Source organism: Physeter macrocephalus, chromosome 21, assembly GCF_002837175.3.
Source record: "Physeter macrocephalus isolate SW-GA chromosome 21, ASM283717v5, whole genome shotgun sequence".
Lineage (NCBI taxonomy): Eukaryota > Metazoa > Chordata > Mammalia > Artiodactyla > Physeteridae > Physeter > Physeter macrocephalus.
Window position 1 is genome coordinate 86,431,253 of NC_041234.1, and position 14,613 is coordinate 86,445,865.

General features: G+C 38.0%; 1 protein-coding gene across 1 annotated transcript in view; it reads right to left on the reverse strand.

Moving 5' to 3' along the window:
• Positions 1 to 9,679: 9,679 nt before the first annotated feature.
• TRPC5 (transient receptor potential cation channel subfamily C member 5) overlaps positions 9,680 to 14,613 on the reverse strand; it is a 158,604-nt gene continuing 153,670 nt past the window's right edge. The window contains exons 7-10 of the mRNA XM_007115180.1: positions 13,240 to 13,443; positions 12,963 to 13,004; positions 12,029 to 12,118; positions 9,680 to 10,372 (exon numbers count right to left, since the gene is read on the reverse strand). Of these exons, the coding sequence (XP_007115242.1) occupies positions 9,680 to 10,372; positions 12,029 to 12,118; positions 12,963 to 13,004; positions 13,240 to 13,443 (1,029 nt within the window). The remainder of the gene's footprint in view (positions 10,373 to 12,028; positions 12,119 to 12,962; positions 13,005 to 13,239; positions 13,444 to 14,613) is intronic.

A 14,613-nucleotide genomic window follows, 5' to 3' on the forward strand; every position in this document is an offset into this window, starting at 1 on the left:
TAAGCTGTGACAAAGTGAGAGAGTGGCATGGACATATATACACTACCGAACGTAAAATAGCTAGTGGGAAGCAGCCGCATAGCACAGGGAGATCAGCTGGGTAGTTTGTGACCACCTAGAGGGGTGGGATTGGGGGGGTGGGAGGCAGGGAGATGCAAGAGGGAAGAGAGATGGGAACATATGTATATGTATAACTGATTCACTTTGTTATAAAGCAGAAACTACCACACCATTGTAAAGCAATTATACTCCAATAAAGATGTAAAAAAAATAAACATGTCTTTAAAAATTAAAAAAAATAATTTTAAAAAGGCCAGGACTTGCAACTGAGTTATTTGGCTGAAAGTGAAGCTGTTCTGGTATGCTAACAAGTGTTCTGGTGGCCTAAAAGTTAATTAGTAAAATAAAAGACAAAACTTCAGGAATCTGAATTAATTAGGGGAAAGTTAATTGCTGAAAAGTCCATGACTACAGAAAAAACTTCAAAAGAAATGTCAACTGATAACTTCAGAAAATATTACCCAAATGTACTCAGATTATACTAGCTTAATAATGACCAGTTTAACCTCAATTTATGTGTCTTCTCACTGACCCACAGATTGAAACTGCTCTGTACGACATGTATCATTCTTTGGATACTCAGAAGTTTTCAGGATAAGGCTAGTAAGGTTTGTCAGTGTCGTACGCCATAGCTTTATAGCTGTATTGGTCCCCTTCATGTCATCATCTCAAAGTTCTTTATGAATGCTTATTCAATTTTCTAAATATTTAATACAGCTTTGTTTAATGGGAAATATAAAAGAATGATAGTAATAATGTTTATTCTCAGTCATGAACTTTTCAAAATATGTGGAGGTCTGTGGAGGTCTCCCTTAAGTGTGTCTGCTGGTTAAATGATAGTGTAAAATCCACTGTTGTTCACAAATGTTTATTAATAATAGATGGCTATAAATGATTATGTTGGAAAAGGGAGGAGCAAACACCTTAAATCTGAGCAGCCATACATTTTGGAGGAAAAAAGTAAATGCTTTATTTTTGTTTATACTGAAGCTAAAAACACAAAATCATTTTATTGTACAAGATTCTTTTTAACACATTTAATGATGACAGTAACTTTGCACTTCCTACAGAAAATATTTAAATAAAAGTAATAGTTACTCAAGGAGGCTTTAGCTTTTAAAATAGTAGTCTGCAAAGCCAAATGCCATTTACACAAACACATTTGGAATTTTCCCTTTTCGTGATTAAGCTCGGGAGATACAATTTTAACCTTAAGTTCAATGCATACATTTTCTGTATGGTGATGTGTGATTGGGGCCTCCAACTAGGCTAAGAAAGTGAATTAAACACTGCCTGTGTTTTCTAAAAGTATTCTTTATCTTCTAGGAAATGTTGGCTCCAAACTACATTCATTGTTCTGAATAGGTAGAAATTCTTCATCCTCAATTTCAACCTGTTTTTGAGAAATCTTGAATCCTGTGAGGAGTTTAAATAGTGATACTTTCTTGAATCCTACCACTGGTATGCATTCCTATGTTATAAGAAACAGACAAATTAAAATGCTTTCACTTGAGAAGGATGTTTATCCCTATCTGAACTGAAATGTCCTTGAGAAGGTCTTTGTCTTTATAGTTGAAATAAGAGAACATATGGGTTTACTTGTACCATGTTAGAAGAGTAATTTGAACAGTTAAAAAATTTTAAGTTAATTTATCAAATTGGATTGCCTTTAACATTAAGAAAACTACAGACTAATGTGTTAACCCTTTGGGTTTAGAGGTTTCCTCATGAGCTGCCACAACATTCATTTTAGTGCCATTGGTTCCAGTGAATCCTACTGGACACTCAAGAATTCTGGCTGCTTCTCCTGCCCAAGTATACTAAGCACAGTTATCACTCTGCTTATTGCACTACAGGCTACATTGCTTTGGTTATTTAAACTGATTGCTTAATATATGTTGTAAAAGGAAGTCCTATGAGATGTGACCAAAAATGGATGAATCTGTACTTCAAATAATATGACTGGATCTTATACAGGAACTACCTAGTGTGAACATGTGATTTTCAAATGACCTGAAAATTCAGCTAGCTGTTGCCATCCTCCTATTAGAGCCGCCTCCTACTTCTGTTACCAGAGCTCCTCCTGAATCCAAAACCCTCCCCTCAATTTCCTGGGAAGGCCGGGGCTTTTCCTTACTGCCCTTTCTTCCTGCTAACAGTCTAGTTGTCAGAGCCTCTGAATTATAAAGTGTGATTTCTTATGGATCAAATAAGGTTTGGGAAGCCAATACTGAGTTTATTTACAACATAAGCCAATGGAAGTTGGAATGTGTTTTACTGTTTAAACACAAATATTTCAAGGGTTAAGTCATTATGGTTGTTCCCACATCAGTGGAGATTCTATATCTAAATATGGTGTTCTTTAATGTTTCCTCCTTGGGAGGCTATAAACTTATTCCAATAAGGCTGCCACTGTTCCAAGCATGTTTGAAACTATAATAGATTCTAGAATTGAAAGAGGAACAAGGCCTCATTTGGGGGTGATGGGAATTTTTGTATCTTGATTTTGGTGATGGTCCTAGGGGTGTATACAACAGAAGACTGACTGAATTGTACACTTTAAATGGATGCAGGTAGTTGCACACAAATTACTCCTCAAAGTTGATAAGGAAAAAACTAGATTCCAAAGAGCAGTTTCAGGTCACTTCACAAACCCCACAAGAAACTGTTGGTATTTTATAATTGTGCCTATCAAGGTGCCTATTGTGTGATAGCACTTGAAAAATATTTTTTACCAGAAAAAGTAGAACTCAGCTTGATTGCCCAAATTTTTACCAAATATGGATCTAAAATTAGTTTTGACTGTTTCTAACAATTTAATCTTACAAGATTATGATTTTCTACCATTGAGGGTATTAAGAGGTTGTATTGTGGATTTTGAACATCCTCCCAAAAGCAGAAGTCCACAATGGTTTGAGTAATGTCAGCATTCAAATATGGGTGCAGCTTAAGGTGACTACTTTGAAGAACAACATTAATTTGGGCACATTAATTCTGCCATGTTTATGAAAATATCAGTCATTTTATAATCTCACTTTATATGTTTATTCTAAATTTTTGAGGCTAAAGTATGACATCAGGTATAGAATCGAGCGTTCTTCCATACTACCCTCTCCCACTTTTACCTTTTATTTCTCTTTGCTATAGAGTTTTGGCAAATTCATTTTATTTCTTAGATAAAATTTGGGGAAATCAGTCCTTCCAGTAATTGTTCATAAGTGCATATTTATAAAAGCCAGTCAGTGATATTGCACAATTTAAAATGTAACCTCACTATGAGTCTGATGTGTTGAATTTTTTTTTTTTTTTTTTTTTTTTTTTTTTTGTGGTACGTGGGCCTCTCACTGTTGTGGCCTCTCCCATCGCGGAGCACAGGCTCCGGACGCGCAGGCCCAGCGGCCATGGCTCACGGGCCCAGCCGCTCCGCGGCATGTGGGATCCTCCCAGACCGGGGCGCGAACCCGGTTCCCCTGCATCGGCAGGCGGACGCGCAACCACTGCGCCACCAGGGAAGCCCATGATGTGTTGAATTTAGTGGAATACAGTGATCACAAGGTGAGAATATGCTATGATCTGAAATTCAACCGAAATATAACTCAACCTTTGAAAAATGATTTACAGTTTTTTCAGAGCTAGTTTTCATATACTGTTGCACTTCTGGATTTTGTTGAGGGAGAAATGATGATGTTTTAATCCAGAAACGACATTTTTTAAAAAAAAATCGGGGAACGCCACCTCAATTTGGTTATCTAAAAAGTTTGACAGTATGGTGATTTAGCCCTACATTTTAAAGTGTTTATCCATCCTAGTCCTTACTTTGAAAGCTTTTCCGTTTGCCTCCTTACCACACCATCTAAGTACCTCAAGCACTCCCCACAAAAATCCAAAGCCTCTTTTTTGTCTTGTCATCCAAGAGTCAGTTTTAAGGGTTGTATAAGACCAGAGAACTGTCAAGAGGGTTTCTAGGTTGGAAGGCAAAATCAGTTGCAATGAGTATTGTGGGGTATATTGAACATTGTGGCAAAAGACACAATGGCCAAGCCCAGCTTAACTGTACTTGCAAATGGTTGGCTACCACAGGCCAAAATAAAAGGCACACTGCCACCAAGGGTGATGTCTTAGTATGTGTATGTGCATGTGTTGAAGTGCAACTCCTGGGATGTTAGGTTGCTCTGGAACCTGCTCATAGATAAAGTCAAAGGGCAAAATACTCTGCACATTGCTGAAAATGGCATTCACACTGCAGGCCATTATTTCTTCATTTAGTCTTCTGTGGTTCTATCAAGTCATTTGGCGTTGTAAAGAAGGCTTTTCTTTTTGAGGGGGAGGGATGAGGTTAGGGCAGATGTGTGCCACAGTCATGGATTTATGAAGGTTGATTACGATGATCAAAAGTTGCAGGCTCTTTTTGTTACTATAGAAATTGCCTTTCATTTGTGTAGTAATGGGAAGTTTCTACAGAGCTGTCACAACTTTCACATCAGATAAGCTTTTGGCATAAGGGCATTCCACTTAATTTTATATTTAAACATTAATAATTCTTAATATGTACATGTCTCTCAAGTACCACAAACACTGATGGTATATCTTTAGAAAAAGACCACAACTCAGATCCAATAAACTAACAAGTAGCATTGACATATATACACTACCAAATGTAAGATAGCTAGTGGGAAGCAGCAGCTTGGTGCTTTGTGACCACCTAGAGGGATGGGATAGGGAGGGTGGGAGGGAGACGCAAGAGGGAGGGGATATGGGGATATATGTGACGTATAGCTGATTCACTTTGTTATACAGCAGAAACTAACTCAACATTGTAAAGCAATTATACTCCAATAAAGAGGTTTAAAAAAGAAAGGTATAAATCCACTCTAGAGCTTAAAAATACTACCCTAGCCAGCTGCCTGTATCATTCCAGCAATCAACTCCTTTGTTTCTTAATAAACATTCCATTTCTTAAAGCTCTCAAAACCGCCTACCAGCACCTTCTTCTCTGGACCACCATGCAGCATATAGATGAAAATCCTAGGCCACATATCAACATATGAATAGTAATATCTCAAGTATGCAGTAAATCTGAAGTACACAGACTTACTTAATTCACCAAAAATATATATTTTTATTTTTACAGGTCGGTTCTTTCTTCTGACCTACAAGCTTTATTTATTCTTCAAACCAGAAACCCCAAATCCTGAGAGCTCTCAATATTAACAGTTGCACTACAGTGGATGCTGCTTTGGCAGTTCATTTTAGCAATTCCTCATCACATCTCAGGAAGTTTCTTTCCGTTGAAGTTCTTCCTGCTCCCCCTCCCTTCAAAATGATTTAGTAATTACCAAAAGGGATGAAAGGCCAAGCCAGAGCAATCAAATGCTACTAAGTTTCATTGCATGTGTGTGTGTGCACAGACAAGGTTCTCACTTTTACAAACATCCCCAAAACAGTGCAAGCCAAAACGCACATCCATTGGAAAAAGTGATGGAAAGGGTCATTGGAAATACAGTAGAAATAGCATTTCTCTGTACTAAAGTAATGCTCACACTGAATTGGGGTACTCGGTTCCCAATGGCTAGTTCTACACCAACAAAGTGGATATTTGGAACAATTATCTAGATAAAGCAAGCCAAAGAATCTAAAATACGCACAGGTTTGAGGCAAAGCCACAGGGTTCGGGATTGGAGGGAGCTGATAAGTACGTATGAAGAGCTTATTTTAAATGATCCAAACAATTACATCCACTTACGTTGGCTATGTCTATACATGCAATCTATTAACACTGTTTTGAAAATGTGATTACCAAAATAATATGATGAGTTTTTCTTGTGTACTTTAAAACAGGAAAGAATGTCTGCCTAACTTCAAGTACTTTTCACCTGATGGTTGAACAAACCAAGGTCTGGGCCGCTTAAACTGTTAGTTAAAACACCACTTGAGTCTTACCCACAAGGCAATATGAACATCAAATGGTTATTTATATTATCTGGCTAAGGTATCAACTCATATTTTTCAGTGAAGTCCCCAATGAAGTTTGCAGAGGAGGTTTTACACTGCCATAATGACTATAAAGTTCTTACTGAAAAAGTATTTGTTCATTATTTAAGTCATTCAAAACGTAGAGGCTGTAGGGTTTGTGTGTGTGTGTGTGTTTAATCAAATTGCAGACGGATGTTTAGATGATTTGGACTTAGCTGAAATGCCCTAAATCAGGTCAGAGTGGAATGAAAAATTACTATGAGAGGCAGAAAGAACCAGAAAATTTCCAGTATTCCCATGTAAGTGGACAGAAGTATAACCTGGAGATTTATATGCCTATAAAATTTGGCATCTTCCAAAAATGATGATTTTGAATCATTCCTTTTTCTTTGTACTTCACTGGACTTAAAGCTAGAAGTGGAGGACATACTTCAACAATGGCCATTTCTGAATATAATTCAGACATTTTCTTTGTATTCAATAATATTTTTACCCTGACTAATTATCAGGGAGACTTTAATGTAATTATGATGGAATCAAACAAATAAAATAGGTGTCCAGAAATGATAAGAAATTCACCTGTAATGGAGGTGAACCATGGTATAGATACTTAGACAAAAAGTAAATGATTCTCGTACCATTTATAATTGTATTTGACTTCGGAATACATTTTTAACTTTACATATAAATATGTCAGAATGAAATTTGTGGAGTTCATGGCATTTTGGGCAAATGAACAAAAAGGTATCTATAGTGGCCAATCCATTTCCACATCTCCTATGTATAACATATAATATGTGTGCTTAATAATAAATGTCTTGTTTCTATCATCTAGAAGATTTGGGTTTATTGACTGGCTCTGTGACCTTGAGCAAGTCATTATCCTTCTCTGGACCTCTTTTCTTTTCTTTTCTTTTTTTTTTTTTTTTTTTTGTATTTGTAAAATAAGACGTTAGAATTGAGTAGATCCTCACTAAGTTTCTCTTTTAGCTCTTTTATGTTTATAAATTTACGCTCAAGTTGGCTTATACCTTCTCTGGGGTTAGAGAACATACTTAAACATTTGATTTGAAATATCTTTCTTGATAGTAGCTGATCCAGAGGTTACAGAGGTGAACACAAATCTCCTTCCCTTCCTACTTTCCACTAGAGTTAGAGTTAATAAAAATGTTGGTGTCACCATCACGGATGCTAGGACAATAGCTGATTAGCTTTAACAGCTAACTGGCCTCAATCCCCAACATAGCTAGGCCTCAGCACAGCTAGTGAAATCTTAAGCCCAAGTTATAAAGACAGTAACCCTGAGAAGATCTGGAAAGGAATGTACTGCCCATGAAATATGACACTGGTTTCTTTCAGTAGTAGAGATTGGCTATTATGATTTACACATATTCTCTCTTTAGAACATAACTGAGAGAAGAGTGTATTTTGGACCACGGCTCTATGTCTGGCTACCCTTGTTTTCCAACAAATTGATAAAGTAACTGTTGGAACAATGAAACCTAGGTCATCACAAGTACATGCATTTGTGAGAAAGACATACTTTTTTTTGATGAAATAGGGTCATGTATTGGTTTCTGGTGCCATCAATATGAGTTAGGAATGTAGCCCAGGTGCTATTTATTATTCAAAGTGAATTTGACAGTTGAGAAAGTTGACTCTGTAACTTTAGAAACCTTCCTTCTGGAAAGTAACCTGTTACTGATGTCAGGGCCACTTATGATAGTCCCACTTAGAGAAGCAGGAGAGAAGTTGGATTTGAGTAAATGATCACTTTAGGTATGATCAAGGAATTATTTTGTGATAATGTCTTACCAAATGGATCTTGATGCAGCTTGTTCTCTTGATCACTTTTTCCTGGATCTGAGCTTTGTTCTTCAACACCTCCTCTTGTTTCCCCATCATCCCCAGTTTGTGTCTTTTTCATGTAGAATATTTTGTTAGTCACCAAAGTTAGGGCTAGAATGGGAATCAATTCAAATAACAAACTACACTGTCAAAAACTATTTTGGAAGCATATTTGCATTGTTTGAGAATGCTTCATTTCACTTAATTTTGCCAGAAAGTATACACATGAATTTAGATGGTTTCCTATTACTGTTGACATTTATTGAATACAAGAACAGGGTGACAACTAATTAAGTTTGTTACTTTTTTGAGCTACCCATTAATTTAATCACCAGGACCCAGACCTTGGGCTATTTCAGGTCACGTGTTATTGTGTAAGTTGGGGATACCTTTGTGCTAACATTGGTAAAAACTGCCCTTGTTTAGTAGGTAATCAGTTGATGGTTACTGGATCTAACATGGTGACCATATGCATTATGGGTTTCATTTTTTAACATTTACCTATGTGTTCTAATGAGGTACTCCTAAGCTGTGGCAAATAATTTGTTTTGATGTATAATGCGGTTTTCTTTGAAGACAGTAGAATTTGGATCATGTCTATAGTTCCATGAATTCACTAGGCTTGTTATGTTATATATCTAACATGAGTTTACACACGCAATTCCACTGCCCCCACTGAACATTAAAACTGCAACTTGAATCAAGTTATCCAGACCTAAAATTAATTTTTTGTTGTTGTTGTTTTATCAGAAAGCAATTAATTAAAACGAAGGTGCTGTTTTCAGATTCTGACACCTCAACAGGATGTCATTTTTCTGTTAAAAAAATATTTTCAAATCCAGGCTTTATCTTAGAAATGCTTTTGATAGCAGTGATGATTAAAACTATCAACAGTAGATAGGACCCTATAAATATACCAGCTAATTATTTTTTCTTGCCAATGTATGAGATGTAGTGACTGTTGATTAGAGTACAGTAGAAGTTTTTAAAAAACAGTACACATCCTAAATACTAATCTCGATACTATCAAATTTTAAAATGTAGTAAGCTAACTGAAATACACAAACACAGGAAAGGAATTCACTAACTTATTAGATATGACATATAGTATGGGGTAAATATTCATTGGCATACATTAGGAAACTCACAAATCTTTAAGAAACAAAAAATTCAACAGCCCCCATGATAAGGAGAAGTTGTAGTATTTAAAAGCAAAAACAACACGAAGTCCAGTTATACCTAGAAACCACAAGCTGACAATTCTTTGGAGTCTATTCAGTTTCCCTTTGATGCTGTTCATTGAACCAGAATGGGCAGCATGGAGCACTGAAGGGCAACAAAGATAGGCAAGTTAGTTTGCCTTATCTGATAGCTGGTGGGGACTGCTGAGCACAGCCCTCAGCCCTGTGGGGAAATGGTGTGAGATCCTGAGGAAGGTCAGGAATCTGTGCGGCAGCGACAGTAGCAAAGTGGCACCTGGAGCTTCAAGGAAGCAAGGGTAAGAAAAGCAAAGCCAAAGGGTTAAGCACCCGACTGCACCTCTGCTGATTAGGGGCAAACACCCCTTCAGTTGGTTTTGAAATGGACTTAGTGTTTGTAGGTATAAAAAGGCAAATAATAGTAATAATAATAACAAGAACAAAAAATGAAGAATGTGGCTATAAAAGATGGTGAAAACAATAGGAGTTTCACTCTCCTGTCTAGTGGGGGGCAGTGAGGGAATCATATTCTCTGTCACCTCTGAGAGCAAAGAAATTAGAAATTTTCTGAGTTCCAGAACAGGAGATACAAGCTTGACTTAGAGCCGAGTTGTAACTTGTTCTTCCTGTCCATCACCCCATTTGTGCATGAGCAGGTCACAAGCCTCTCCCCAAGTTTCAAATACATCCTCTGAGGAGTCTAAAAGTTTAGAATTTGAGGAGCAGGTGCTGGATGCGCAGTGAAGAGAGCTGGAACAGGCTAGAGGGCATTCGCTGCTCTGAGCAGCGCCCCGGGCTTCACCTGATTCTACCGCACTGAGGTTAATTTCACTTTGAGAACAGGACTCTGCTTTCCCTTTCTCCATCTGAGAATATTTGATGTCCTGCCACATATAGTGCGGCTGAACGATTCCATCAGAAATTGTGTACATCGGCTCTGAACTGGGTTCAGACATATGACCATTAAACTTGGAGAATAGGAGACCCAGTTTCTTGAGAGAGGGACCCATGAAGGAGCGTTTGCTTGATGACTCAGCTTTTGACTTGCCTTGGGCACCACCAACTCTTGGCATGGTCCTGATGAGAGGTGGCCCATGGCAGGCTTTTTTCTTGCAGCCTAAATTGAAAGAGACACTCTTGGATTTGGCCCGAGCCCCGCCACTGCCATCATTGGTATCATCTCTCTGAGAGAGTTCAGTGCTGCTAGTGGAAAAACTTCTCCTTTGGTGCTTCCTATTTCCCAAGAGGTCAAGCACTTCATATCGAAAGCTGGAAATGTCCTGCTTTAATTCCTAGGGCAAGAGAGAGGACACGTTATGTTAAGAAGCTTGGTCTTTAGTTCAAAATAGGCACATTGGGTACCCTTCGGAATGTTCCAGGTTTTGCCTCACTGCAAATCACAAGGTATATGAACTACCAGAAAAATCTCACATTATTCCAGCACAAGAAAAACATATTAACAATGCTGTGGGCAGAGCTGGCCATTGGGAAAAAAATGTGCAATTGGTAAAGTTAATTTCAGAACCTCCCTATCAGGAGCACGCCAACAAACTGAAGTGTTAACCAACAATGAAGGTATTAGAGTAGGGCTCTCATTGGAATCTGCATAGAAAAGTACTACTGAAGGGGAAAAAGCTTTTAGGACTCTCAAGAATAAAACTAGGGCAGTGGAATGTCAGGAGATGAGACTGCTGTTTGGGGCCAGGGGACCTTGTTTATTCAAGTGCCTGTGAAATGTCTTCTATCTCTAACTGGCTGCCTAGATACTAGATCGCGCTTTTAAAAAACCATCTTTGAAAAGCTTATATCTGATCATGTCGTTCTCTTGCTTAACACTTTTTAGTAACTTGTCGCTGACCTTAGGAAAAAGGAAAAATGCCATACCACAGACTACAAGGTTTTTCAAGGTCTGGTACATGTCGATCTCTCCCATTTCATTCCTTCCTGCTCTTTCCCCAGGCTTTTTACTGTCCACCTGTATGGACCTATTCTCTCTTGCCTCTGGGCCTTTGCATGCGCTGTTTTCTCTGTCTGGAACACTCTTCTCCCCAACTCTCCTTTATCTGGCTCCTCCTTCAAACCTCAGCTTAAACATGGCTTCCACTGGAAAGCCTGCCTCGAATCCCCAAGTCCCAGTTGGGTGTCCCCCCATTTCTATGTCTCTACAGAACCCTGTGTTGATCCTGTTAGAGTACTCAGTCATTCGCCTCTATTATTATTGTGTGTGACTCCACGAGAGAGTAGGGGCTGGTTATATCTTGCTCATGACTGTGCCCCAGCACCTAGCAGAGTGCTTGGCGTACAGCAGGCCCTCAATTGATGAGTTATGTCTATGGATTAGGATAACAGCCTTCTTATGTTCCTTAGAAAACATATACGTGTTCTAGGATAGGGTTTCTCAACCAATTGACATGTTGAGTGTGGTAATTCTTTGCTGTAGGGAGCTGTCCTGTGCATTGTAGGATTTTTAGCAACAACCCTGGTCTCTACTCACTAGATGCCAATAGCATCCCAATGTGACAGCCAAAAATGTGTAATGGTAGGGTTTCATAAATGTTAGATTTAATAATAGACTTTTTGTCTTTATTTTATATCTTTTAAAGAAGGCCTTTAAATCTCTAGGCATCTTCCCTTCGCTGTCTTTCTTCTCATCACACACCCATGCCATATCATTTAAAGCACTCAATTTCCATACCGAGAAAAACCCAGAATATTAAAAGAATGCATATTTTTATTATTCATAAAGCTGATTGTGGTGTGACAGACATTGGTAAAATCTATCCATCTACTGGATGACAGACTATTCTAAGACAGAATAAGAATTGTAGCTGGTTTTGCTCTATTATAGGCTGTTGAAATTCCATCACCAGAAACCTCAAACACTGTGAAGATTAAATGATGGTTAAGAAATGTGAATGAAGAATTAAACCACTTTATGATCAAATTACCTTAAAATTTTCTTCTGTTAGTCCCTCATTTGTTTTGGAATTTCTTATCATAGCTGCCACATATCTTTTGACTAAATTCCTGATAACTTCCTGGAATTTAAACAAAAACATGAAGAAGCATTCAGTTTCCTTCTTGGACTCTCAGTAAAATAAGAAACATACACAGGAAATAAAATACACTTAGACTGTCTTTGCATTGGAAAATCCTCACAAGATCCAGGCACTTTCTACAAAACCCCCCAGTTAAGTCCATTGGCTAAATGAAGAATTTATTATGTGTCCAAATTTGGTGGCAGAGTGGGCCAGTGAGATCAAATTTACCCGAAAGGAAAATTTTCCTCCCAAGCATAAGGTAAACACAGATACACATTCAGGAATAATGAGAGCAGAATTATCCTTGAATGGTCACAGTCAATATCCTTTCCCTTCAGGCTAGATTAAACTTGAAACTTCCTAGTAAGATGAGAGTTTTTCTTCCTTTTATAAAGTTGAGAAAGTCATTCTTCAGTGTCACAGAGTCTGATAATTTCAATGTCCACTAATTACATAATCAAGATACTTTTTCTTAGAGGCAATCTATACTTCTCCTTTACAGGGATGGCCTCTTTTAACTTAGCCTCTGGGAATGGTATACACATGGTCACCCTGCTTTGTGTTAGTAATGGTGATGATGATAGCTACCACTTAATGCAATGTGTCAGGCACTGTGCCAGGACACACACACACACACACACACACACACACACAGACTCACACACACACACACACAACCATACATACATACTCACCACTCAGTTCTCACAACTACAGTTTAAGTTTTATCATCCTTATTTTACAGACGAGGAAACTGAGGATCAGTGAGGATAAGTGATTTGTCCAAGTTCACACAACTGACCAAGAACTATTGTGCTTAGTCCCTATGAAGAAGCTTTACCTGGTAATGTTGATTCTGTATCAGGCTGTCAGCATGGCGTTCCTGTCATTGAAAATGGACAGAGAGGTTACATCAGCAGTCTCCCAGCAGCCCATCCACTCGAATATATTTCTAAACATTAGGACTGGAACATGACACAGGAGCTACTGCCTGACAAACCCCCAAAGGATCTGTAGGTTGGAGTAGTTTTAAGATGTTCAAGATAGGGAATGTTACAAAGGAGGGAAAGGAGAAAACAGTTGTGTTTACAAAGAAACATAATTTTTAAAAGCCTTACTGTGAAGCTTCTCAAGTTGTGCCTTCTCCGTCTACCATCAGGGTCTCTTTGGGGGCAGAAGGTGTTGTTGAACCAGTTACCAAGGTATAGAAATGACTTGGGGCTGGGGATGATGTTGAAAGGAGGTGGCAAGGTGCCGCCTTCATCGAAGTAACTCATCCAGAGCTTCGTCCTTGCAAACTTCCACTCGATATCGGCATGATCCTTTGAAAGAGAGAAGTTCAGTGATTTGGGATGGGAAAATGCAAAATGCACCCCTGACTCATTCTCAAAGTTCTGCTTGCTTCTACAGAGGGCAATCTGTCAGTAGCTATAAAAATTCAAATTACACTTACCTTACGACCCAGTAATCCTACAATTAGAAATTTATCTTATCGATATACATGCAAAAAGTTGTATGCGCAGGGCTGTTCGCTAGCACTGCAGCGTGTAAGAGCAAAACAACTGGCAACAACCTAAATATACAACAGTGGGAGGCTGCTTAAATAAATGATATCACATCCACAAAATGGCTTATAATCAAACTATTAAAAATATAGTAGCTCTATCAACATTTTATATGTAGAAACACATATCGTATATATGCATTTGTCCATATATTTATAAGACCTCTAAGTGAAAAAAGCAACATAAAGAGCAATATATATTGTGTAAAATGATACCCTTTATCCAACTGAAAACCCCTTTATATTACATGCTTATATGTTCTAGACAGGTACACACTAAATTGTCAATAGTAGTTATTTTTAAAGAGTAGGATTGGTGTGGAGAGGCTTTATGTTTTTTAAAAAAATCAACATTATTGAGGTATGATTTACACAGAGTGAAATTCATCTATTTTAAGTGTTCAATGAGTTTTGATGAGTGTATATACCTGTGTAAGCACTGTCATAATTAAGACACACCCACACACACAGGCATACATTTCTAGGAGTTTTAAGACCTGGAAGGACTAATGTAATCACCACCACAATCAGGATACACAACAGTTTCATCAACCCCCCAAATTCCCTAATGTTGCCCCTTTGTAATCAAACTCTCTCGAACCCCCCTGGCAACCACTGCTCCATTCTCCATTCCTTTAGTTTACTTTTTCCAAAATGTTATATAAATGGAATCATACAGTAGATAACCTTCTGGGACTGGCTTATTTCACTTAGCATTAATATCTTCGAGATTCATCTGGTTTTGTATGTATCAATAATCTATTCCCTTTTATCGCTGAGTAGTTTTTTTGTTGCGTGGATGTACCACAGTTTGCTTATTCATTTGCCCATTAAAGAACATTTGGGTTGTTTCCAGTTTTTAATAATTGTGAATAAAGCTGCTGTGAACATTCATGTACAGGTCTTTCTGTGACCATAAGTTTAATTC